Consider the following 25,220-nt stretch of genomic DNA (forward strand, 5'->3'; position numbering starts at 1 on the left):
GTATCTGAAAAAGAGGAAACAAACGTCTCTTAAAACACATCTATAAAAAGGTTAGGCTCCCTGACTGTTCTGTAAGTTTGTCTATAAACAATAAATTCTGATGGCATAATCGGTCATATTACAGAAAAGGATATGCTCAGAGAGGCCGTTAAAGAGCCAATTAGGTTCTGTTTAAGTGACAACAGTTCAGTCGGTTGAATGAGTGGATTTATTCAGTTCAGTCTCCTGCTTTCTGTGAATCATCGCCTTCCAGATCCAGCGCCACAGTCTCTTGCAATGTTGTTTTCTGCAAAACCACCCAAGAATCTGATTTGCATGGAATCTCAAAAAAAGCCCTGTCTGGCTTCTGTAACTGTCGCAGCTCTTCAGCGTACATCAAGTTGAATTTCAATTTCAAACCTTGTAACTGTTGTTCTTGCTCTGGTAAGACCTTGTTATGCGCTCAAGAAGAGGTGTGGGAAGCCCAGATCAATAGCAATTTTAGAGAACAATACATTCTCAATTAATCTTGCATCTGTTAGGACATGGTTCCTTATGAATCAAAAGCTACAAGGACAATTTGGGCATCATTGATTCAATGGCTTTCTTCCTTGGCAGTCTCTTGGCAGGTATCTATAGAACAAGTCCCTAGTTCTGCTTCCAGACCAGCAGATCTTGTAGCAGCTGCACCTGGAAAGCCTCCAGCTTCTCACTTTTGATGATCTTTGGCAGACTGCCTCTCCCAGGAATTTTTCAGTCATGCTGGATTATCAAGCTCATCCATGTTATTTTGCCAAATTCTCTTTCTTTGCTCATGTCTATGCTGGCATCTGCAGAGCTGCATCAGAAGGAATTTTTCTGGACATGGGGCTTTCTGATCTCTGTTATATATAATCCTGGATTCGGGGAACTCTTCTTTTTTTGTGTGTGGGGGGGTGTTAGACAAATTAAGAACAGGTTACGGCTTCGTGGAAGCACGAGGAGATGATTTTCTTTATGCTGACTGCCTCTCTGAAAACACAGACACAACGGATGATCAAAGTGGTTCCCGTCTCCTCTGACTGTTTAAATCCTGCAGGGAATTGGTTGCCCGCGACACAAGATGGGTAGCCGTGCACCTGAGCACACAATATTCCACATGCTGCCCGACAGAGCTCTCGTCAAGCACAGCAAGTCCTGCTCTGTCTCGTGAACCTCTTGCTTGAGCTGGGTTGTTGATAAAGACCCTTTGACCCCCAAGATTTTCTGAAGAAAAGCAGCAGGAGGCCTGCTGAAGGACGAGTGTAGGGCATAGCCAGAGGCTATTAGTTGTGCTAATTTAGTTGACGGATCTGCAGTCTTCAGTGCAGCGGATCCTAAAATGCTGCTGACCTGCTGTGGGACCTTGCAGAAGACTCACAGAAAGGTAGTTTAACCCATTTCTTCTTGGTAGATCCTCAGAGAGCTGTGGGAGTACCTGCTTCCTCTGGTCCCATTTGCGTGAAGTCTCACGGGCTCTTTCTGCCAGCTCCTCCACTCAGCAGCTCCACCGTCCCTCGGGGAACGTGAGGAGACCTGAGGGTGGCAGTGCCATCTGCACGGCGCCCAGGGCCTGCCTTCCATGGGTGTGGAACATCCCTGTGCCTGAGTATTCCCGCTGGGAGATGTTCAGGGTCTGGGTAAATAGCAGTGTTTGTCGATGTCCTGGATCAGCTGATGCAGGTTTTGGGGAGAGAGGGGGAGGAATGTTTGGGAATTGGCCGGGCTGCCTGGTCGAAGCCCTGTGAGTGCTGCTGGGGAGGCTTCTCCACGCTGCTGTGCTCGCCCCGTGGAAGTGGCAGCGGGTCTGAATCCAGCCTCCTCGTGGCGCAGTGAAAGCCCTTTTTCCTACAGCAGCCTCCCCCCGTGTGTCAGAACCTACACATCTGGCAGCAGCCCGGCTGGGGCTTGTTGTTCCAGGCTCCGCTTCCAGCAGATTTGTTCTAATGAGCTGAAAGAGAGAGCAGAGCAGAAACAGATTCTGAAGTCAGAGACTAATAAAGTAGGGTGTGATATTAATTTCAGCAGCAGCCTTGGCTAGAACCAAACGTGGCACTTCCAACATCTAATTAGCTTTTAAAAATAAATTAGTCTGGTTTTCATCTGCACATTTCCCATGCAGGACGTGCGGTGTTTGGCTGTGCCCTATTGTTAGATGGTCCCGACTGCTGTTGAGCAGCAAAATTAACCAGACCTTTTGACTTTGCAGTCTGCACCGTTAGCTGTCAAGACATTCTTCTGTAGCCTTCCCTTTCCTAACCCTGACTCTGACTTCTGTGGTTTAAGATGTGGATTCGAGGGAGCAGGATGTGGGAGGCTGGCTACTGGCTTCCATTTACGGGCTTTTAGAAGCGAGTGGAGCTGTGTCTGTTTCTGCTGGCAGAGTCAGGTTCTCTCAAGTATGTGCAAAAGCATTTTTAAAATGAGAATTTGATTTCCTGGTGTCTGTGGAAACCAAGCGGGTTAAAAACCAAGGAAGAAGAATAGCGGCTGCCTTCCACTGAGCGTGTGGGGAACTTTGGAAAGCCATTTTTTTCTTGATCCGCGCACAGTGCTGACAGTGAAACTGCTCAGAAGAGAGCATCGTAAATTAGACAGCGGAGCATGATACACAGAGAAAGAATTCGGGTTCCTTCTGGCCATTACACTTAAAATTGACGGCAGAGGAGGAGAGATCCAATCCAGGCCGGCACGGAGAGGAGGTGCACGGGTCCCGCCTCGCCTCGGCTATAATCATCAGTTTCCCCTGGAAGTTGTGTGTTGGAGATGACCTTGTAACTAAGAGTATCGCTGGCAGTTTGGGAATATTTTAATTGATTAAGATTATTTTTGGACTAGAGATCTTATTAGGAAGGCAGTTGGTTGAGTGGCCCCCTGAGTTCCTATTATCCTTGTAGACAGATGAGCATTAAAAGGTTGGGTCAGGAAGAGCAAGCCCGGTTGTCTTCCCTGAGTCTTCTTGGCCCCTTCTGTTCCTCCCATCCACGCCTGCATTTATGCAGAGCACTCGGGGGCCTGAGGGGCTGTCTCCCAGCAGAGGTACAAACAGCCATAAATCCTAATTAAAAGGTACGTTTTATTTTTCTGGTTTTAAAACGAACGAAGATTTAAGAATTCTTGGAATTGAGATGTGTGTGTATGTTTTGGCCCATCAGGATTAATTGGATTTGCTTCAGCAGTTCGCTGTGCCGTGGTTGTTCAGTAGAACGCCGCTCAGCAATTTAAACATCTTCCTCAAATGGATGAGGCTCGTACAACACGTGTCCTGCGATAATTCTGCTCCTGCTGCTGCTGTAAACGCCGGGATTGCTCAGGACCCAGCGCGAGGAGCAGAGGCAGGTGCTGGGGGCTGCACACACCGGGGGCACGCCGCTACCCCAGGAGCCCCAGGGGTGCTCGAGCCCTGTGCCATCCTGCAACGTGTTGTGAACGTGTGCGTGTGTGCACAGCCCAGCCGTGGTGAGCTCGGTGTGCTCGTAAATCACGCCGGTGCCCTGGAAGAGAGCTGCAGATGAGAGTGTCAGGTTGACCTTCCGGCAAGTGCAGGAGTGATGAGGGAAGATTGATGCCTAGAGAGAAGAGCCGGGGATTCGCAGAGCCTGCTAGGATTAAATTGCCCCTCTCTTAAGCGGAATAGGTTTAGCACCATTAGCCAGCACTTTGGGGAGAGCGGGAGAGCTTTCGCTTAACCTCCTCCAGCACCTGCTTCTGGCGTGGTCCCGCTGTGATCCCGCAGTGCGTTCCCACCTCCCCGGCTGGGAGCTGCCCACGGGGGCAGCGCAGGGGCTGCCACTGCAGGCCAGCACTGGGCAACTCGCAGGTGGGCAACGGGTGGGCGATGGGAGTGGGAGAGCTTCTGGAAATCCATGGATCCAGGAAGAGAGAGGATTTCAGCTGTGGAGCTGGAGCTGGGCAGGCTTGGAAGCGGGCAGCATCCATCTAGCAGGAGACAATCCATCTGCAAGGCAGCCTTTTGGAGACCCAGGGGCAGAGCGTGGATGTGAGGAACCAAAACCAGGGTGGTCGGGGATGGGAAGGAGTCAGTCAAAGGAAAAAGCCCCTACTGTGAGCACGAGGGTGTGTGCTGAGATGGCTGCAGCCTCGTCGGGAGCTGGCTCTTAAATCAGCGGAGGTGAGGAGTGAGCAGGTAGTAGGGGATGGAAGAGCTGTGATGTATGAGGGTTTCGGGAAACCACTTAATAGCACGTCTTGCAAAATCTTACAGGGATAAATAATTCAATTTGGTCTAGATAGTAACATTCCTGGATTGAAGTCCTGCTAAAAGACTGTCAGCCAAGGCTGGTGATGAACACAAGAGAGGCTTGTTCTGGGGAGATGTAAAGCTGAGGCCACGAGGATCAATATTAGGTCTGTGTGTGTTTTAACACCCTCATTAATGATCTGTAAGAGGGAGCAAGTGGGGGATATGCATTAATAACATCTACAGATAGTGCTAAAGCTGGAGACGTTGGAGCAGAACTCGGCGCTGAGGTTCAGTCCAGAGGACTCCGCAGGTTAACAAACATGGGCAGTGCCAGAAGGAAGGGGTGACATTTAAAAGCAAGCAGAGCATCCCGTGGCTGTGCTGCCCCACCACAAAGACCCCTCCTGGCCCCGAGGGGCTGAGGGTGGTGTGAGGCAGGACGGAGCCAGTTCGCTGAGGGTCTTGTGGGCAGCAAGACCCCGAGCATGGCACAGCTGCGGATGGAGTCGAGTGAAGCCCCTTCGTGGCCAGGCGTGGGTGTCTCTGCTGGAAACACTGGGTTTGATTCTAATCCTACCTGATTTATAGAGACAAACTGGAAGGGGTCCAGGGCCAGCCTTCGGTAATGTGTACGCCCTCGCTTAAGCCGTTAGGACAGGCACTTGCATAAATGTGTGCCAATTAAGCCTGTGACCATCCGTGTTGCAGTCAGCGTGCTTAAAGCAGCACGGGCTGAGGTTTTCTTCTGGCTGACGTTCCTGGAGGCCACTCGGCTGCAAATTTCTGAAGTATTCAAGCTTCAAAAATGAAACAATTGTGGCAGTACTCAGGGCGGTGCAGTGACAGAATGGCACCAGGAATAAATACAGCTGCCTCTCCTGCCCTCTGGATGAGCCAGCCTGGGTCCCCCGAAATGGCTCAAACCCTAGCCTTGGCCACCCGAAATCGTTTGGGCAGAGAGCTGGAGGCCGTATGGCAGGGAGCAGCCCTGGCTCGCAGGTATGAGATGTTGAGTTACAAAAAGGTTTTATTTTTCTGAGTGCTTACAAGTACCGATGTTTTAGCAAGGCCAAACAAATTCTCTCTCAAATCATGGGCAGCAGGTGCAGCGCTTGGTAGTGACTGGCATGAAGTCTATTGTCTCTCCTACTTCTCTGTTTATGTCAGTCTGTAACTCTTTTTGCTCGTTATGCTTATCACACAGCTTTTAATAGTTACAGAATGTGCTTGAATTATGTTTGAAATTCAAATTTCACACAAATAGAGGCTTGTTCTTGAACCAGTGTTTGTGTCGGAGTAGTGGAGGGGAGGGAGCTGGTAGTATTTCTTACGTATTGCATGCACTCACCAGATTTTTTTCCATTCCAGCAGGAGTCGAAGGAAGAGAGTGGATTGCAAACGAAAAGAACAAAACAGCAGCTGGATAGAACGAAGTTCGCTGCTAAAAGAAAAATTGCACGTAGGTCTCGAGCGTGGGGCTGGGGAAGTAGACGGGTGCTGAGCAGCTTCTGCTGTTTGTGTTAGAGATTATTTCCCCTGCAGAAAGGCTTGGGATGCAGAAGTCCCTTCTCGGGGGTAAAATCTGCCTTCCTGAGCAGGCAGGCTGTCACTCGTCTGCTCCCCAGGTGGCGTGTACGCAGGCTGGGGCGGTTCCAGAATAAGCGTGCGAGGCTGTCTGTGCCTCTCCAGGTTTCAAGATTGGTTCTGATACAAACCTGATCCCAAAGCCCCGTCAGTCACCAGGTGCTCTCTTGTTCGGGCCCCTCTGCTGCTGTCCCTGAAACATTGCGGTGCCCTGACCCGGCGCTCACAGCTCGGGAAGGATCTCGGGGTCAGAGCTGGCAGATCTCCGAAATCAGTGAGATCAGAGAGGGCAGAAAGAAGCCAGCCATGCTGGGCATCATACAGAGGGGTGCAAAGACTGAGGGCATTGTTGTACATCATTTTCCTGTTACCTAAAGCGTTGGTGCACCCACATGGGCAGCACTGTGTGTGGTTCTGCTCCCTGCATCCCAAGGACACGTTGGAGTCAGGGGACATCTGGGGCAGGGCGGCTCAGATCACGGTGGGGACAGAGCGACTGCTTTATGGGGACAGACTGCCAAGCCTGGGGTCCTCCCCGAGGAGAGGGAGAGGCTCAGAGCCCGCACCAGGAGGGCAGTGCAGGAGGTGAACGCTGAGCTGTTGTTCACCACCCCCTGCGGCCAGGCTGCACTCGCTGGCAGTAGCAGGAGATGGGATTAAAAAGGCGGAGGCGAGCTGGCCCAGCGTGCAGCCAGCTCCTGGAACTGCTTGGCACCAGAGGCTGGGGAGGGGGCAGCGGCAGCAGCTTTAACGAGGGATCAAATGCGTTCGTGGACAACGGCTCTAAAAACAGCTGCGAAAGGGAACGGGCTGGGATGTTCCCACTAACATCCCTCGTGGAGTGGCTGAGGATGTAGAGGCAGAAGAGACCGCTGCAGGCAGTCTGTAGGGCTCCGTGTGCTGCAGCTGCTGGGCTGATGCAGATCACCTCTCCTGTTCCTATGCTCTGGGAGGCGGCGGGCCACCCGGCAGGTTAAATTCAGAACGTCTTAAAATAAAAGAGGAGCAGGCTGCTGCAAAACCCAAAGCAATCACCGAACGAAACGGAGCAGCTCCACGAGCAGCAGCAGTTGGGCTCGTCAGCCCTCAGAGGGCTCGTGTGAATTAACTTGTTTTTAATAGAGGCCTAAGGCCATAGCACGGAGCAGCCCGGCTCGTGGTGGGAGCTGAGATCCACCGTGCGTGTCCTGGCTGAGGTGGGGGAAGAAGGGCTGGGGTTGTTCCTTTGTTTTCCTTCTTTCTCCTCAAAGAAACAACACTCAACCCCCCCCAAAAAGGTGCAGGTACCAAACACACGGTGCTGAGATCACCCAGCTGCTGAGGCTGGATGTCCTCATTGCATCTATGAGGCTGGTGTAAGGCACGGGCTGCGTTTCTGGGTACCGAAATTCCTAATAATGATTCCTCCCTTCCTGGGGCAGGGCTCGGCGGTGTGTCCGGGTGCCAGGCGGCGCTGCTAGAGAGCGGCCGCGTCTTCGTCAGCTGGCGGGCCCATCCCCTCGTTCATTGGAAGCTATAATTAGACCTTCGGTGTTTGCTTTTAGGCAAATTAAGATTTGAAATAGTAATTATTTTTTTTTTCTCGGTGTCTTTAAATAAATTCTTCGAATGGCGAGGCAAATCGCTCTTTTGTAATGACGCGGCGCTGCTGGGGAGAGCAAATTCTTCCTCCTCGAAACTGGAAAATTTCAGATATTTGCAGGCTCTGGCTATAAAGCATCTCCTCCCTTTTTTTTTTTTTTTTTTGCTTTGTTGTGGTTTTATTCATTTTATCCTAAAGCCATAACTAAATGTGTCTGTGACGTTTCATCCTGACAGGATAAATGGGAATACAAAGACCCCGAGAAGTCTCCCTCTCTTTCTCCAGATGTAGTCAGTGCTCTAAAGCGCATTTGAATGTTTTTACTGTAATTGCACTTTGGGTATGTGGAAATACTGAGATCCTGCATTTCCATTATTTTTGAGTAAATCTCTTATTAGTAAGTGTTAGAACTACAACTAGTGGGGTTTTGCATCTAATTCACTTTGCAAATGTCAAAATGGAACATAAATCGCTTAGCAAATTGCCGTATTAGCATTTAAAAAGGCTCTGAAATGGTTTAATTTGTTTAGGGCTGCAGTGTCTTAAAAACAGCTCCCCCCGACCCTCCCTCCCTCCTGGGAGCGGGGCTCCCGACGCCTCCTCCCGCAGCGCGCCCCCACAGCGCCGCTGGCCCCGGCGCTCCCGATTTCTGCTTGGTGTGGATTATGACCTCTGTAATCCACAGCAGCTCCGGTAAAACGTGACCCTGCCCGCACACGGTGCCAAAAAAGGACGGGATGTGGTGTGTGGAGTCATCTCCAGCCCCTCAGCCAGGAGGAGGTCAGCTCTCCGGGACGGCTCGCACGGCCAGGTGGAATTGAAGGCGAGATGTCCCCGTCTCCAGAGCACCTACTCGATTGGAACGTGAATCAAGTGCATTTTGTTTGTCGCTGCTTTCTTTGCCAGAGGCAGCATTTGTCTGGCACATTCCCTGTCCCCAGAGGGGAAATTGCTGTGCCAGGGAGGGAGAGGAAAACAAAATGTACGGTAGTAACTCGCCAAAAAATGTTTCTTTATACTAAGCTTCATGGATGTTGATAGCCCGAACTGGTGAGCGCTCAGGCCCCCGTTTAATTCCAGCACGTGGGAAGGCTTGTGATGGGGGGACTGGTCACGTGCACCGGTTTCCTTGCACATGTCCAAATTTGCAGGATCTGGCCCGATTGCCGTGGCGGTTCGGGCAGGGAAGCAAATGAGGCACGTGCTGGGTGCTGGGGAGGTGTTTGGTACCGGGGAGATGCTGCTCTGGGGACGGAGCCTTCTTCAGCCCCCGGGCTGCGGTGTGCTTGCCATTAAAGGCTGCGTTTTTTTTCCCTGGTCCCTGCTGGCTGGAACGTTACAGAGTGACTTTGTCCAAGGACAAAAGATCCCCACGAGCCCTGCGTGCGCTGTAGTCAGCCTTCGCTTCAACTCCTCTCTTAATTTTTAAAGGAAATTATTTTTAAAAGAGAACCTCTCTAAACCCAAGCGCTGATTTACTAGGACACGGAAGGGAAATCTGATGGCTGGTAATCAGAGCAGCCAAAAAACGCTTCAAATCCTGCTTGGGTGGGGGGAAAAAAAAACAGCCTGACACGAGCAGGGAGCTGGGGGAAAGGCAGAGAGGAGCGTGCTGCTGCGGGGATAGCTCGGTGCAGCCGTGCCACGGCCAGCACCACGCCAGCTCCTGCAAGGGAGGGAGGCTGCGCTGCCGCGGTTTGGTGGCAGCTGGTGGGGAGAGGACGGCTCAGAAAATGGGAGCCGTAACTCCTGAATGCGTCTTCATCCAGGGAAACCTCTGGCCTGAATAAGTGGCTGCCGAGGCATGTTTAGTGCCTGGGTGGCCCTCCTGCTCCACTCCCTTGTCCGTGGAGCTCTCCCGGGCTGTCGGAGAGCGGCGCCGCTTGGCTCACGCATGAGATGGCGCGGGCAGGATTCTGCCTGAAGGGGGGAGACGGGCTTTGAAGGAAATCTGTCAGTTTGTTGCGAGCGTGGAGATGTATTTTTCAGCTCCTGAGAGTGCTGTTGAGTTGTTGTGCAAGCTGCGCTCTGTTCTGCAGGCATTGTGTGTTTTAAGCGTAATGAAAGCGTCGGGTTGAACCCAAGTAAATACATGTTTTCCCCAGTAACTGCTCGGCTTCTGAAGAGCCGGTTTCGGGTTCTAGCTAGCTCTGAAGGAGGAATATTTCAGGGAGAATATTTTGCTGGAATAACAGTTACAAGTGTAGGCAACCTGCTCCCCATGCATGACTGCCTTAGTGATGCAGTGGCACAGTGATGTGAGCAGAAGGGGGATGAATGCATGTGAAAGATCCTTCATAATGCTGCCGAGCCGGTAACGCTGCCCTCCGTGGAGCTCTCCACCTGCAGCTGGGGGTGAGCAACGTGTAGCTCTGCTGTTCCTGGTTAGGTCTCCCGTGGTACTGCAGGTAGCTTCGTGTCAGAAGGCAGTGAGACGTGCTGCTTGGCTCGAAACCAGTGCGTTAGAGCTGATCTGCTCCCTGTCCTGCCTTGCTCCCGAGTCTGTCCTATAGAACGTGGGCATGGCTTGGAAATCTTCTTCCCCTGTCCTTGAGCATGCATTTCTGTAGCTGTAGAGTGGCAGTAAGATGTCCGGTTAATGAACCCAAGGAGTCAGAGTTTACACTGCTGTAGAAACCCTGACTGATGTTCCTGACCGGGGTTACTCCTTTCATTTCGTGTTGCTTGCTCTGGTGTCCCTGATGCCTCTTCAGGAAGGCTGAGGTGTAGATGCTCATTGTTCCCGGGGAGGTGGGACTCCTTGGGCACTTCTCCCACGATGCTGGGTAAATGTAGGGTGCAGCTCTGACTTGACATTCCCCTTTTCTCCTGCTGTAGAGATGACTGAAGAGGAACAGTTTGCGCTGGCCCTGAAAATGAGTGAGCAAGAAGCCAGACAAGTGAACTGTCAAGAAGAGGAAGAGGAGGAACTCTTGAGGAAGGCCATTGCTGAGAGCCTAACTGTAAGTGTGCTTCTGTGAAGAGGCTTATTACTAGGGTTCTTCAGCAGCGTCGCTTTCGGCGCTTGCTTTGCCACGCTGCACAAAAGGAGGCTTTCCTGGAGCTCAGGCTGCTCCAGCGTGAGCTGGAAGCAGAGCAGCCACGGGGGAGTTGTTTTGTACCAGTCCTAGTGAGCAGCACGTGACATCCAACCTCATCTGTCCACCGTTTTGGGGTGTAGGGTTGTGCTGTGGGGGGCAGTGTCCGGGTTTCTGCAGCCCAGCTGACAGCCCGTGTGGTGGGAGCATCCTTGCTCTGCCCTGCCGGTGGGAACGCACCTCTCGGAGAATCAACCTCTTGTCTTTCAGAGCTGTCAGCCCTCGGAGTCCTCTGATGCAACCCCCCAGCTGTCTGAAGAAGTGCTGGGCACACCAGGCCAAAGCCGCCCCGCTGAGCAAGAAGGCTGTGAGCTCCTGGGAGGCCTGGCGCTGCGCCCCGACACCCCTCGCTCCGAGGGCAGCTCCCACTCGCAGAGCACCAGAGCTGATGGGAACGGACAGATGGATGTCGCCCGGAGCCCCCTCGTAGTGTTGAGGAGGTTAAGCCAGGAAATCGTTGAAAGCTCCCTAGTATCCAGCATAATCGTGTCTCCGGGGAAGAGCCAGCCTCTGACAAGGTCAAGTGAGAAGCCTTCCTCGCCGCCTAAAAGTGATTCCAGTAACGTGTCGCCCAGCACCCTGGGAGAGGACCTCGTGTCTCTGAGTCCCACCTTTGGCAGGGCGTCTTCGGGCTCCTGGCAACTCACACCTCGGAGACTGTTTGCGAGCCCCTCCAGCTCTTCCAAAGCAGCAGGCCACGAGCCAAAAGAGCAGCCCCTGCCCTGCACTGACCACTCCACGGGAGAGGCCAGTGCTGGGAGCTCGGGCAGCCTCTGGAAGAGCTGGGCCGTGGAGGAGAGTGGCAGCCCCAGGAGGAGCAGTGGAGGGACAGGTCCCAAACACACCTCAAAGCCCAAGCACGCTGCCAGAGCCTGCGCTTCCACAGAGCAGGAGGAGGTGCCTGACAGTTCCCCTGAGGTCTGCGTGCCAAATGTGGCCGAGGAGAAGCACAAGCAGGAGGAGGCGAGAGACACAGTACACTATTACTGGGGCATCCCCTTCTGCCCCAAAGGGGTGGACCCCAACCAGTACACCAAAGTCATCTTGTGTCAGCTGGAGGTGTACCAGAAGAGCCTGAAGCAGGCTCAGAGGCAGCTGTTGCATAAGAAGGAGTTTGGAAACCCAGTCGTGCCCAGCTCTTCTTCCTCGAGCCGAAATGAGCTTGGGAAGGGGGAGCAGATAAGTAGAGAGAATGGGGTCGCCGATGATGCCGAAGATGGAGACCCAGACATGCAGAAGGAGTGCGAGAGCATCACCTGGCTCCTCCCTTCGAAGAGGAGGGAGGCAGAGAGTCCAGGGCACAACATGGAAGAGGAGAAGAACTCCACTTCCGATGACGAGCCGACCACGAGCTACTGCCAGGTAAGAGCTGTGACGAGCAACGGTTCAGCAGTCGCGCTCTTCCCTCCATTTTAGGATTCAGCCCCTCCTGCAAAGCAGGCGCCGCTGATAAGCGCTCCTCTTAAATTTAGGGGCTGCCTCCCCCAGCCACCCAGCGTGCTGTGCAAGGGAGAGGAAAAGCCTGCAGGCTGATTTCCCGGCTCAGAAGTGGTGGGGGCATCGTGCAGCCTGGCAGCTGTCCATCACTGCACCACCGAGATAAAGACTTCCAGCTGACGCTTCCTTCTCGGAGGGGTGTAGCCTGGCAGGGCGTCAGGGCACCGAGACAACGCTCTGGCAAACCAGCTTAGAAACCTGTGGCCGCGTGAGGAGCTCTGTGTTTCCCTCCGCAGACAGAAACGTGGCTGTTCTCACACTGCAGCCTCTCCTTTTCGCCTCCCCGGCTGAGTGCTGCGCTCCTGCGGGTGCTCTGTTCCCTCGTGGTGCTCTGCTCGCAGCTCTGACGGGCTGGGCCTGCTTGCAGGTGCGTTCTGCCTGCCTGGGGTGATCTGTCACGAGATCTGTCACGACAGCAGCGCTCGCTGTCCTCGCTCCCGTGCCTGGGCACCTTCTGTCCGCGCCTGCTTGTTGGGGCTGGTAGACGCTAGGTGTCAGCCTCTGTCTCTGTCAGGGCTCTCTCGCTGGAGCGGAAGGCAGCTTTCTGTCACTGCTAAGTTTAAACAGATTGCTAGTCAGATGAAGTATTTATTACTGCTGTATTTTAGGTTTGTGTCAGCCTTTTCCAACCCTCATTTTTCATAATGACTTCACTCCCGGATCATTGTATAACTTTATCTTCTCTATGACTGAAGCCTCGGCTCTGTTGTTCCTGTTTTCGAGTGTATTTGATCATTTACCCTGGTGTTAGAAAGATACTTAACTTGTTTTGTGATATTTATATTCTGTCTTGTAATATTGAACACTTAAGAAAAACGTCATGTCTGCATTTTCTGCTTGCAGAAAAAGTGCAGAGCAGCCTGTGCTGAAAAGTGACTTTTGGTGACAGTGCTTTGGCTGGGTGTAGCGGATACAGATTTAAACAAGCCTTAGAGGTGACCTGCAGAGGAAAGAAGCAGACTTGTGCCTTTTTCATTTCTTTTGGATGGTTACAAACGATCTGAAGGGTTCTTAAGGCAAACTGTTCTTATTTTTTTCCCCTCCCTGTCTTTTTCTTTGGAAACTGAAGTCGTGGTACTCCGGAAGATTGGGGTGGCTGCAGATCTGCGGCTGTGCGCGCTAAACCCCTCGGGAAGCTACAGCAGCTGGGAGGGGCATGAACTTTTAATTAGTATTGAAAAATATGGGTGTTTTTTTTCTCTTATTATCCGTGTAATGCTAATGCTTAATTAATTCTTGGGGAGAAAGTGGTTTTAGTGGTGCTGAGTGGGAACTTGTAATGTACTCATCCTGACCACAAGAGCTCTCCTAAGGAGCTGTAAGTGCGTGGAGATTTCATCTTCCTGATATTTTTAAGGTGAAAAACCAAGGGGAGGAGCAAGCTTGAAAATTTCAACCCCGGGCAAAAATTTGCCAGTCTTCTGTTTAGTGGAGAGAGAAGGATGTCTAAATACCTTCCATCTGCCTCCTGGCTCGAGAGGTTGCTCCCTTCTCCTTTCGCCTCTCTGCGCAGTCGCACGCTGAGGCCAGCGCAGGTGATTTACTTGCAGGATCGATCTGTTTGATGTTTGCTTGTGCCTCGCCTCCATTTTTTCTCCTCTATCAAATACAATTCCAGCGGCGGTGACAAAGGACAGGCACAGGGCAGCGCTGTCCCCGATGTGCTGCGTGCCTCGGTCCCAGTGCCGCCGGGGGCTGCTTTGCCGGGGGAGGACAGCAGGAGATTTGGGGCTGTGCTGAGGCCAGAAACCATCCCTGCGGGCTCACAGCTGCCCTTGAAAAAGCCTCGTGATGCTCTGAAACCCCTCGCCTGCAGTGGGCAGCGACCTTCCACCGCGGCAATGGGCAACCCGAGCGGTCATTGTGGTGCAGACGTCTCCTAGCCCCTGAACCTGCCCCGACAAACCTCAGTGCTAGTGGCATAAATTCCTTCGTAGCCTTTCAAACAAGGTCGGGGGACTCGTGGCCTCTTAAAAGATTCAGAGGAAAACGACCCAATTCTGGAGGGCTGGAATCTGGTGACCTGAATTAGTGCCATACCTTAAAACGTATACACCAGGAAAAATGAAATTGTGGCAGCGGTTGTGAGAGGGTTTGTGACTCCTCAGATATGTGCAGCTCAACAACAACAACAAAAAGTAGAGGAGGAGGTGTGGTATTTTATGTTAATGATGTGTTAGGCTGCGAAGAAATAAAGAAGGGTGTAGATGAAACAGAATATTTTGGGGCTGGAGTCACTTTAGGGAAATGTGGCATGAGGCTTTGTGTTGAGGCTTGCTGGGGAGGCGCAGCAGCCATCTCGTACCGGGGTTGATGGAAGCTGAAACCTCTGGTGGAAATCAAACCCTGAGAGGAGGAGGGAGGAAAAACCCCTTGGATTTCTTGGAGAAACGGCATGAGAAATCGCGGGCCTGCCAGCGAGGACTGCTAATAAACCGTTGTAATTCCATCTGATTAGAGAATGGCAAGCGTGATGTGTACACGGAGGGAGAAGAAAGGGAGCCGGGTAATGACTGACATGTTAGCCTGACCTTGGCAACACACAAGGCTTTTGAACAAATTTTAAAGGAGAGAATAAGTGGAGTCGGAGAGGTAAATGAAAAATGGGATAAAATGCACATGGATTTACCCGCTGCAGATTGTGCAGGTTAATCTGTCCCCGCTCTTTGATAGGACAGCTGATTACCCAGCTGGGAAAAATGCAACAGATTTTATCTGTAGGAATCTCAGAAAAGCGCTCCTCGTGGTCAGCCGGCAGCTGTACCAGTTGATCAGGTCACCCAAACTCAGAAAAATGGATCTTAAAGCGGGGTGGGTGAGGGCTGCTGGAGTGCTTGAAGACACCCAGAGCCCTGGGTGGTTCGGCTCAGCACAAATGGGGCTGGGCAAGGGCTGTGATCGCTGCCACCATCGGGATGGGTGCTGGGAGCAGGCAGGGACTGTGGACGTGAAGGACAAGGTTGGCATGAGAACGGATGGATGTGGGCTGTCCAGGAAGACGGCTGGGCAGCCAGAAGTACTGCCAGGCACTGCTGCAGAGCGCTGCTGAGCTCCTTACCGAAAGGAGCAGCGGAGGCCAAAAGCTGACAAGTTCAGGACAGATACTTAGCTGCTTCTGGAAGAAAAGGAAAAAGAAAAGCCATGCTGCACACAGAACCTGATGACCCAGCAGAGCCTGTCTGGCCTGCTTAGCTGTGTGGTGTTTTATACAATATCCGAATTTTTTTTTTCTTTTCCAGGCCTCCCAGGTGCTGTCTGCAGAGGATGCACGCGGAGGTGGGGAACCCATGCAGGCTGCACAGAGGTGAGGAGGGGGAATTCAGCAACCCGGGTCCGTGGGCTCGCCCTGGGGACGTGGGCTCATCCTCCCACCAGGAGCAGTTTGGGGCACGGTCTGTGTGGGGCTTGCTGAAGCCCTGGGAGCTGTGGAGGCTCCAGCAGCAGGTCCTGCTGGAAGGGAGCGTGCAGCTGCTGCTCAGCCCTGTCCCTGGAAACACACGGCTCGGGAGCAGCCTCTCTGAGAGGCACAACTGGGGAGAAGGGATCAGTTATTGTTCTTGCTCTCTAAAACGTGCGAGTACATCCTTGTACAAGTAAGAGGACTTGATCCTTACCCTCTGAAGCTAATTTGACACGGTACAGTAAAGCTGTGGAGATGGGTAGGTGAGCTAAAGGTGAGTTACAGCAGCGTGATCACATGCTCTGCCTTTGAAGGCACATATGCAGCATGGTGAATGGTTTACAGAATTTCTGTGTGTATTTTTATATTCTTGCCTTGCTGCTGAAGAGGAAAGAAGGGAGGAGGAAGCCAGACGGCACTGCCTATCAGCCAAAGATAGAGTGCAGTGCTCCAGAAAAGCCACTTCAGCAGATGACAGGTGTGGGACAAGTCAACATGATTTTCCTCAGATTTAAGCCTAGTCTTTTTTTTTCCCCCCTTTTTTTCTTTACTTCCTGGGGGATGCAGTTCTGCAATGAAGGCTGTGAGAAGGTCAAAAGGGAGAGGATTCAAGGAGCAAGTTGCAAGAGAGGGCAGATAACGTTTTTTTTATTATTATTATTATTATTTATTGACTGGGTTTTTAAAATTTAAACCTGTTTTGAAACAAAACTGCCAACTTTTCTTAGGTCTAACAGCATTGGCCCGAGTGGTTAATAACAACCTGCTGTTGCTTGCACCTTTCTAACAAGCTTAAAGCTCGCCTTGGGGAGCAAAAGGAGCCTGCAGGAGCTGATGTGCCTGTGACAGATGAGCGTTTGCTGCTGTGTCAGAGCAAAAGGCACCGAGGTGTACGCTCTGGAGATCTGCCTCCCTCCTGCTCGAGGCAGGAGAGGCCGGGGCTGAATGTGCTGAGAGGGAGATCTCCTCCTGCTGGGGCTGGCTGGGGATGCTCCCCCCGAGGCCGGGACTCACCTGCCTGCTGCAGCCCCTCGCCTGGCAGCTGGCACATCTGCAGCACGACAGAATCAAAAGGCTGCAGTCTTCGCAGTTCGGTGCACGTTAAGGTTTGCCATCTGGCTCCTGGTAATTTGCCACAGCAGTCCTCCCCCTGGGGAGGCTCGGGCACCCCGAGCTGCTGGCCTCGGCGATGCTTAATAGGAAAACGCCTCTCCGAGCTGTCGGGAGGTGTTGGAGCAGTTGTGGAAGCAGCAGAGTGGCTTCTTTGCTTTCTGCAGGCCACTCTGCTTGATTGTTTTATGCTGTGTGCAGAGCATGGTAGATTGGGGTTTTAATAAATGATTATAGGCTTTGTTACCAGGAGATAGTTGGTGTAGCAAGAAATGTGGTTTGACTTCAAATTGATTAGCCCATTTTATAAATGTCATAGCAAGTTGTTTTGTGCGAGTCCTTTTGAAGTGAGCCCTGATGTTAGACACAGAGTAAAACATGCTCAGCCTGGATTCATAACAAATGCTTTGAGATGCTTTATTTAGAGAGAAAAGCCACTTGTGATTTCCTATCAGAATTTTGTTATTTATCATAAATCAGCAGCGTCTGTTCTCTCCTCTCTGAGGCCTGTGGTTGAGCCTAATAAATCTTCTATTTGTCAGTGTGGGGATTCATGTTTTTTAAGTGTGTTCTTGCATACTTGATCAGACTAATCAGGAAGCCATGCAAAGCGCGGAGAGTGTCAGCATGGGTGCCAGACTTACTCAGCAATGCCTGCCTGTTTCGGAGAGACACTGTGCTCGGTGGAAAAAAACAGAGGAACATGAAGGTTAAAAGGAGCGGGGCCGCGTGCGGTGCTGTGCCAAGGAGTGGCCACGCCGCTGCCACTAGGACTTGAAGGGAGGCCTGGCATCGTGCTGCATCCTTGCTGCTCCTGCCTGCCATGTGCAGCGATGAGAAAGGAAATTAGTGCAAAGAAGGAGGGAGTAATGCAGGATTGAGCAAGTCTGTGTCTTTCCTCTCCGAGGGTTTTGTTCCCCAGATGGAAGATGGTACCTGCACAGCTCCCAGATCTAAGAGCAGAAAGAAGCAGGAGAGCCCTGCAGGTATTTTTGCTCCCCTCACATGAGATAGAAGCCCTCCATAAAGACACAAAGGGTCACTATATGAAAATTAGTTCTTTGGGGAGTTTCTGCTTAGGACAGCATTTTGTAGCAATGTGTTTGTTATCCTGATCGTTTCTGGCTATCAAATAATGACCACCTGGAAATGGCAGAGTGCTCTGCTCTTCTGAACTGTGCAGGACAGGCAGGGGCGTGTTGTCACACCTGCTGGATTTGAGTTTTATATTTATGTTTTGAACAGCATCTCCGTGTTGACCCCACTTGGCAGCGGAAGGAGCCCAGATATTGCCACAGAAAACTCTGCTGAAGAAGAGATCTCTGTTTGCCCAGGTAAGAGGCACCTGGGAATGTTCCGAGCTATGAAATGAATGTTACACACTTATAAAATGCAGAGAAAATAAAAGAATTTGCAAAGCATTTGAACAAAACAAGTTTTCCTTCCCAGCTGTGTTTATCAGGGCTGAAATTATCTGTATAATTTTGTTTTCGTTCCCTGGTTTTGGACCCATTCCCTCTAAGACAATGTTGCAGCTCTGTGGCCAGAAATAGCTGGGTGCTTGCTGCCGGTGAGACCAGAGGGGTCGTTCCAAACGCAGTGCCAGGTGTGGTCTCTGCAAGGCTATCAGGAAACGTTCACATTTTTCACTGTCAAGATATGTAAAGCATGAGAGCTGAAGTAATTTTTTTTGGTCTCGCATTAATTAAGACTGTTTGGGACCAACAAGTTTTTCTTCCTTGGTCTCTCCTACCACATTTGAGATGTTCCAGTTCAGGGTTTTAAGTGAGGGAAGTGATGAAGAGCCCGCTCCTGGTGATGAGCAGCTGTAGGGAGAGGCCATGGCAGTGCTTGGAGGCACGTTTTGTTGCGAAGGAAAGCCTGGAGGCCTGATGGTGTGAGAGCGTGACAGACCACAGAATGGGAGCTGTGTTTGCTGTGCTCCTCAGATGCGAGGCCGATCTCTATTCTTGCATTGCCTCTATCCCAGCAGTGTCCCACACACTTTCCCTGAGTCTAGTCTCACTCTCCATGAAGCTGCAAAGCTGCAGTGGCTCTGTCCTCACACCATTGTGCTGTGACTCCTAACCCCTCATCCAGCTGTGTTGTTGCACATTGTCTGATAACATTTGTGACAAGTCTAAAAAAATGTTTTAAAACTGTGAAAACGCTGTTACGAAACGGGTTAAGTTACATCAAGCGAGGAGAAAGTTTGGGGGCCACAAAGCTGCGCTGACATGGAGCTGTTTTTCTGCAGAGACCCAGCCGAGTCCACTGGAAGCTGCTGAGCCAGAGAGAGAAGAGCTCTGCTTGTCCAGCAAGGACTCACCTATGCAGGTAAAAGAGCCTGAAGCTGAGGATCTGTCGTGTTTCCAGTGCTGCTCGCTAGATCTTCTGTTCAGCTGGGCTGTGCTAGCATTTCCCTGATCCTCGTGAACACTTCTCCATTCACTTTTCTCTGCTGCTTTGTAGTTCCAATCCCTTTTGGCCAGCTGCATCTGGAGCTTCTCAGTCTTGTAGTTGGAGATTTGTTATCAGCTGCAGCTCATTCTTCTGTATCCCATGCACTGCTGTGCTGGAGGACGTCCTCGGTGGGGACAGCAGCCTGGTGCTTGCCCAGGGTCAGAAGTGCAGTGCTCAGTGGTGCAGAGGGACCTCAGTTACTCGTGTTAGGACACAATTTTACCTGTTACAGTCCTCTGAACACCGGCGGTTGTTGGCCACAGACCATCTCCAAGAGGCTGAGCAGAGATTGACCCAAGGGGGCTGGGTTAGGATAAAGATAGCAACGAGGTGTTGAGGGCTGGTGGTGGCTTGCAGCCCAAGGAGAGGGAGCTGGGCCCAGGAACCTCGATTTGTATGCAGTAATGGTTAGCAGCAGCAGTGAGCCAGTGGCGGGGCCGTCCTCTCGGCTCCCGGTACAGATGTGCGCTGTTGTGTGGCTGCTCTCCCTGTGTTGTCACACCTGTGCAGCAATTGCCTCGCAGCTGTCACTGTAGCGACATCTGACTTCAGTTCCTGCTTCTGATAAAACTCCCTTTGTCTATTAATTTAGAGAGCGATATCAAAGGGGTTGCCAAGTGCTCCTCTGGCAGGGTACATGAATACAGAGCCGCGCAGCTCTCGACAAGAGGATTCATTTGTGGGAAGCTCACTCGGGCAGCCTGCAGCTCGTACGGCGCGTCTGCAGCTCCGAAGCCTCATCGTCGCGGGCCTCTTAATTTATTAAGTTCTGCTCCCGTGCTCCTTCCCTTCCGCAGGTCCCTCGCAGCGCTGCTCAGTCGATCAGAGACTGCGGCGGGCAGCGGCTGCGGTCCTGTGCAGAGCTGTGCCTCAGCCCTGCAGGCACGCTGATGGCCCGTTTGGCAGGACAAGGTGCTGGGGCTTCCTAGGGGCTGTCCCACAGCGTTATCCTCGGCACCAGCCCCAGCCCGCAGCCTCCCAGGCAGGCGGCAGCAGCAGCTGCCCGCGGATCAGCAGTTAGCACGAAGCAGGCAGGGACTGCTGGGACCGACTCCTTCCTCGCAGATGCTGAGCCAGGACACGGGAGTCTTGTTCTTGAGCTCAGCCTCTAGCATCGCTCTTGGCTGGTTGCTGGCTGCGAGCGCTGCCTCTCGTAGGCAATTTGCCCTGCTAGAGAGGGGAGGCGCCGGTCCCTGCCTCTGCTGGGGGTGACTGGCTCCGCAGTCGAGGTTTTCCGGACTGCTACTGCAAGGTTTTGTGCACGCCGTTTCAGGGCTGCGGTATCTTTTGTTACAGCGTGTTGCATTTCCATTTAAAATTAGTAATTTACCACTGAATGTAGGCGGGCAGGGCGTGTGGAACCGGTGATCTCCTAAGACTGATTTAAAAATGGCAGCTCGAAGGCACGGTGCCTGCTGCTTTTCCCATCATTTTTTTTTTTGCTGTGTTGTCTGACTAGGATAATGCGGGTTTGATCCGATCATTCATATTTGACACATCTTGTTTTTTTATGACTCCTCTTTGTAACGCCCCACGGTGAGGACTTCGCGGGATGTAGTGACACTGAGAAGTGAGAGCAGGGGATGAGTGCTAATGCTGCAAGCGATGTGCTCCAACAGCTTGCGTTTGGCTGGAGGAACTCTTGTGGCAACTCCTCCGTAGAAACCTAGTGCAGAGTCTCCCTGGAAATCAGTGCAGTGTTTTTGGGGGTCGGTACCATCGCCTGTCAGGCGGTGTCTGGGAAAGATGAATTTTCTGACTTGGATTCTCAAGTTTAAGACGCAGTCGTGCAATTTCTTGCAGAGCCTCTCTGAGTCAACCAAGCGCTCTCCCTCCCTTTGGAACATAAAAATGAGGACGGATGCTCAGCATCAGGCCCTCTTTTGGCAAAGCAAGTGTTAAACCAAGAAATATGACAACGTGCTCCAGCAGCACCGAGCATCGTGGCTGGCCCTGCTTACTGCTTCCCTGAAATTGCACCGTTGGAGGGATGCAGACAGCAGTTTTACTGCACATGTCACTGCTTAGCCCTACGAACAGAAAGCCCTCCTATGCTATTTCCCTCTAGGTTTCTTCTACATGGTTAATATTTAAATAATTTTTAATGGAGAGGGGGAAAAACATTTCTCTTTGAAATATGGAGAGATTTTGTAGCAAGCCTGACTTGGCAGAGCCCGAACTGTGAGTGAGATGGGGGCAGCCTGCTGCGTCCAGGGATCAGGAGCAGCGCAGGGAGCAGCCTGTGGTGCTGGGCTTTGTAGTGGGGCACCTCTGCAGCTGGGTAACCAACGCACAGAGAGAGCGTGGGGAAGTGTTAATGAACAAACACGGGCTGTGACATTTTGCCCTGGCAACGAGCCCCTGTTAGTAATGCTGTGTGGCACGGGGTTTTTGACTGCGCTGCCTCTCGTGGGTCTGTGTCACCTCTGATGCTGCTCCAGCCACGTTCCCCGTTGAGCAGGAGCTTCCCCAGCGATCTCGCCGTGCCGCAGCCTCCCTTCGTCCTGGGGAAAGCTGTGTTCCCAGACAGCGCAGCCTCTGTAGTGTGGATCGTGTCCAGAAAGTGATGAGCACAAGTCAGGTGTTGAACTCTCGCTTTGCCCCATGAATTTCCCATCAGTTTCGCTTCTGAGCTTTCCTGATTAATGGAGGCTTTGCCGTTTTTCTGTTAGGATAGGTGGTGTTTGCCTTAAACGGTGTGCACGGCTGTGCAGGGAGGCTTCACCATGATTCAGCAGGACATGTTGCCTTTGGAAGAAGAATTAGACATTAGTGCTGCACAGTTTACTCAGGCAGTGGTGTTATTTCTGACCTGTGTGTGAGGAAGGGAGAATAAAACTTACCAAGAAAAAGCAAGTCTCTAGGAGGGTGAGCAGCTACCAGCCAGCACAGAGCACTGCAGCTACCAAAAAAAGAACCAACACCACTAACTGTCTGCTTTTCCTCTCCTTCCTTAGGCCAGTGAAGACGAAAATGCTGGCAGGGCTCTGGCTGAGGGCAGTCCCACAGCTGCTGACCGCGTGTCGTGCCCGCTGTGCGACAAAGGCTTTCCAGCTGCAGAGATCGAGCTGCACGCTATGTACTGCAACGGCGTCGTGGGAGAGGAGCCTGCCGAGGACAGCCCAGGTCTGCCAAACTCGCTGTATATTTGCTTTTTGTGCTGGCCTCCCTCTCCTGGCACTTGCAGCCGGGTGCTGGAATCCTTTTCCTCCTGGGATATTTGGTGTGTGGCGTGGCAGGTCGGGAGGTTTGTCCTCTCTGCCTTGGTCCATCTCAGAGCTGGCCAGGAGAGTGTAGCTGGAGACTGTAATAATTTCCAGCACCTCCTGCACAGAGCTCTTCGCTCTGATCGGCTTCATAACCGACCCCAGTATTAGTCCCGGGGAAGGTCTATAAGCTGAGCATTACCCAAGGCTCGAGACCTGGCTGTTTCACACGATGTTTGCAAGGCACATCTATTTTGAGTTTAGTGAGGACCTGCAGAGGATTTGCCACGGATAGAAAATGGCAGGCTCCAGAGCCATGCGGGTGAGCATCCTTCAGGCCTCTTAAGAAATGAGAATGTTCTGTACCGCTCCGAGTACAGCCTGCACTGTGCAATGAGCCTGACATTTGTATGTGCAAAAATGGCTTGTTCAGCAGGAAGGGATTGCAAAAAAAGTTTCCCTCTTGCTCCTCCAAAATTGCAAAATGATGGCTATTGATCTGGGAGCTCAAATTTTTCTCCTTCATGTGAAGAGTGAGGCATAGAAGTGCAATCAGAATGCCCGTATTAAATCCTCTTTGCACTCTTCTGTGTCAGTTTTCTGTAGCCAACCTTTGTAGAGCTTAAGTGAACAAATACACCAGTTGGCTATCAGCGTATTCAATAAGTTATGCTTTAGCTGCTGCTTGAAATGTAAAATCTGTTAGCACAATGTCAGGTAATATCAAAGTAGTGGCTTGTAATGAGATTAACTTTGCAGGTTGTGAATATATAATTTTTAGTTGCATACTGGGTTATTAAATGTGATCTAAATCTGTAATGTTTAAGCAATTTGAGCAAATCAGAGCAAGTGCAAGAGCTGTAGCTTCTGCACTCCTCCAGCAGGAAGAAGTTTCTCCATGTAATCTTAATGCAGAGTTGATGTAGCTTTAAAATACAAGGTCCTTGTTACACTAAATCTTTGAGGACGTGACATGGGGCCTGTCAAGACAACACGAGCCAGAGTAGCAGCTGTTACTGCTCGGTGCTGGATTTTGGTGGGGAGTTCTCTCTGCAGGCACAAACCGGCTACCAGTGCAAAGGGGGAACAGCTCGTGTGGATCATGCAGCATCACAGTTCCTCTCCCATCCTGATAAAGGTCTTATCTGCACTACAAAACAGAGCGGAATTTTTAGTATGCCTTTTAGCAGGACTGGCTTTGGCCCGGCGGTAATCGGGTCCCCCGTGTGCCTGGATTGTGGGTATATCCATTGATCCTGGGGAATCCTGGCTGTGATCAGGAGAAGGCTTTGAAATTTTTGGCAGTGCAAGGGAATTTATTCTCTCCTTTGGTGTTGGCTTTCAGCAGGACAGAGTTCAAGGCTGGCCTCTCCACTCCGCTTCCAGACCGGTCTCCTCGGGGATGTTTGTCAGGGTAGTTATTTTGGAATTGCTACGCTGCTATTCTGCCTTGTTCAGAACAATCCCCCCCAAAAAGAAAACTAGCCTGGAATAAAAGGGATCTTGGTCTGCAGTAATGGCTCTAAGCAGAGCAATGGTTCTGGGACAAAATCACAGTAATTTGGGTTTTCGATTGCCAGTTATTCTAGTATTTTCCCTGTAGAGACCAGGCTTTATTAGCCATAACACTCACCGATGCCTGTGTTGTTTGGGCCAGGGCTCTTCATGGAGCTGTGGGCTCCCCGTGCTCCGAGCTGTGCACTTGAGCTTGGAGGAAAACAATGTGGGGAGGAGTCCCGATGCCTGCTGGGCTTTGCAGGGCACCTCCCTCCAGCTCCCAGCGAGCGTACCGAGACAAACATCACCCTAAAAGACCCCAGCTGCTGGGCTGCTCGGGGGGATTTGGGATGAGCCAGGTGGGGGAGATGTTCAGCCCAGCAGAGGTCAGGCAGTAGCTTGGCACATCTGTGCAGGTACAAAAGTGCTCTGCTTCCAGGGCTGCTATCTTGGCACCTTTTCCTAGCATAAAACCTGCAGGTAAAGTAATGCAAGGGGAATAAACGAGGTGGGAGAACTGTTTTCTGAAGCAAATGCCAACTCGGGTGTCGGTCCAGAGCCTGTCCCCTGGCACTGCAGCACCACGTCCAGGCTGGGCGCTGGCTTCCTCAGGAGCAGAGCAGCAATCCTGTGCGAAAGGCAGTCAGAGTGCTGCCCTCTGAGCCATGTCCTGATCTGGTTAGGAAAGACAGCTTCGCTTTTCCTTCACTGCACCGGGTCAGGGGTTCCTGATCTGTCTTCAGACTTATTAATTGGATTTACTCCTGATGGCTTCGGTACCGCTGGTTGCTGTAGCTGGCAGCGTTTGCAGTTTTAAAATTACAAAGGGATGGATCCTTGGCGGTTTTGTTTCTCTTCTCCCCTCTTCTAATCGTGCACCAAAGTCTTCCAGGGGGCTGTACAAGGAGGGCAGCTCAGGCTGGCTGATGTTTAAGGACAGGTTTTCAAATGAGGCAGCTGGGCAAGACAAGCTGCAGTTGCTTCCCTTACGTATATACATGGCCGCCCTGGCTGGATGCCCAGACAGCCACATACCTGGACAGGATGAAAATCTGATCATGAATTTCCATTTTCCTGTGGTCTGAGTAAATAAAAAGGAAGAGCCTGCTGTTGCTTTAGCTTCCGTACCAGGCTGGGAGGAGGTTCAGGTCCCAGGTTTCCAGCTCAGTGGCCGGTGTTAATTCCAGGTGAATGAGCGGAGCCATGGAAGTGCTGTGCCAGCTCCCTCTTCCTTCGTGCCACCAGCTGAGGGGCTCTTCACGGAGCCACCGGCTTCATTGCCTCCTGCTGCTGCCCCTGCCCGTGCACAGATCTGCTGCTCTCTGTCTGGAAGTGAGTCTTGGCTGTTACTGAGCGCATCAAATCGCCTTGAGCTTTGGGACGTACTCAATTCCTATCGTCCTCCATCTACGTGCTCCCATCTTCTCAGTTCCCAGGTGAGCCTGGGAAAATGAGGATTTGCACATCCCTTCCTCCCAGAGCCCCGAATGCAGCCTAATGCAGCTGTCAATCTTCAGCGCAGCAGCAGTGCCGGTGCTGTTAAAAACCTCCTGGCATCGACAGAGGTGGCACTGATAGAGAG

At 51.8% G+C, this 25,220-nt stretch overlaps 1 protein-coding gene across 4 annotated transcripts in view; it reads left to right on the top strand.

Annotated features, from left to right (window-relative positions):
- Nucleotides 1-25,220, top strand: part of UIMC1 (ubiquitin interaction motif containing 1) — a 36,245-nt gene that overhangs the window by 4,925 nt on the left and 6,100 nt on the right. For 3 of the 4 annotated variants that reach the window (XM_032197230.1, XM_032197232.1, XM_032197233.1), the window contains exons 3-9: nt 5,570-5,660; nt 10,206-10,330; nt 10,676-11,827; nt 15,202-15,266; nt 17,718-17,806; nt 18,730-18,809; nt 21,893-22,061. In XM_032197230.1, coding sequence (XP_032053121.1) covers nt 5,570-5,660; nt 10,206-10,330; nt 10,676-11,827; nt 15,202-15,266; nt 17,718-17,806; nt 18,730-18,809; nt 21,893-22,061 — 1,771 coding nt within the window. The remainder of the gene's footprint in view (nt 1-5,569; nt 5,661-10,205; nt 10,331-10,675; nt 11,828-15,201; nt 15,267-17,717; nt 17,807-18,729; nt 18,810-21,892; nt 22,062-25,220) is intronic. The other variant, XM_032197231.1, reaches the window with a different exon arrangement.

The sequence above is a fragment of the Aythya fuligula genome, chromosome 14, assembly GCF_009819795.1.
Source record: "Aythya fuligula isolate bAytFul2 chromosome 14, bAytFul2.pri, whole genome shotgun sequence".
NCBI classification, from domain to species: domain Eukaryota; kingdom Metazoa; phylum Chordata; class Aves; order Anseriformes; family Anatidae; genus Aythya; species Aythya fuligula.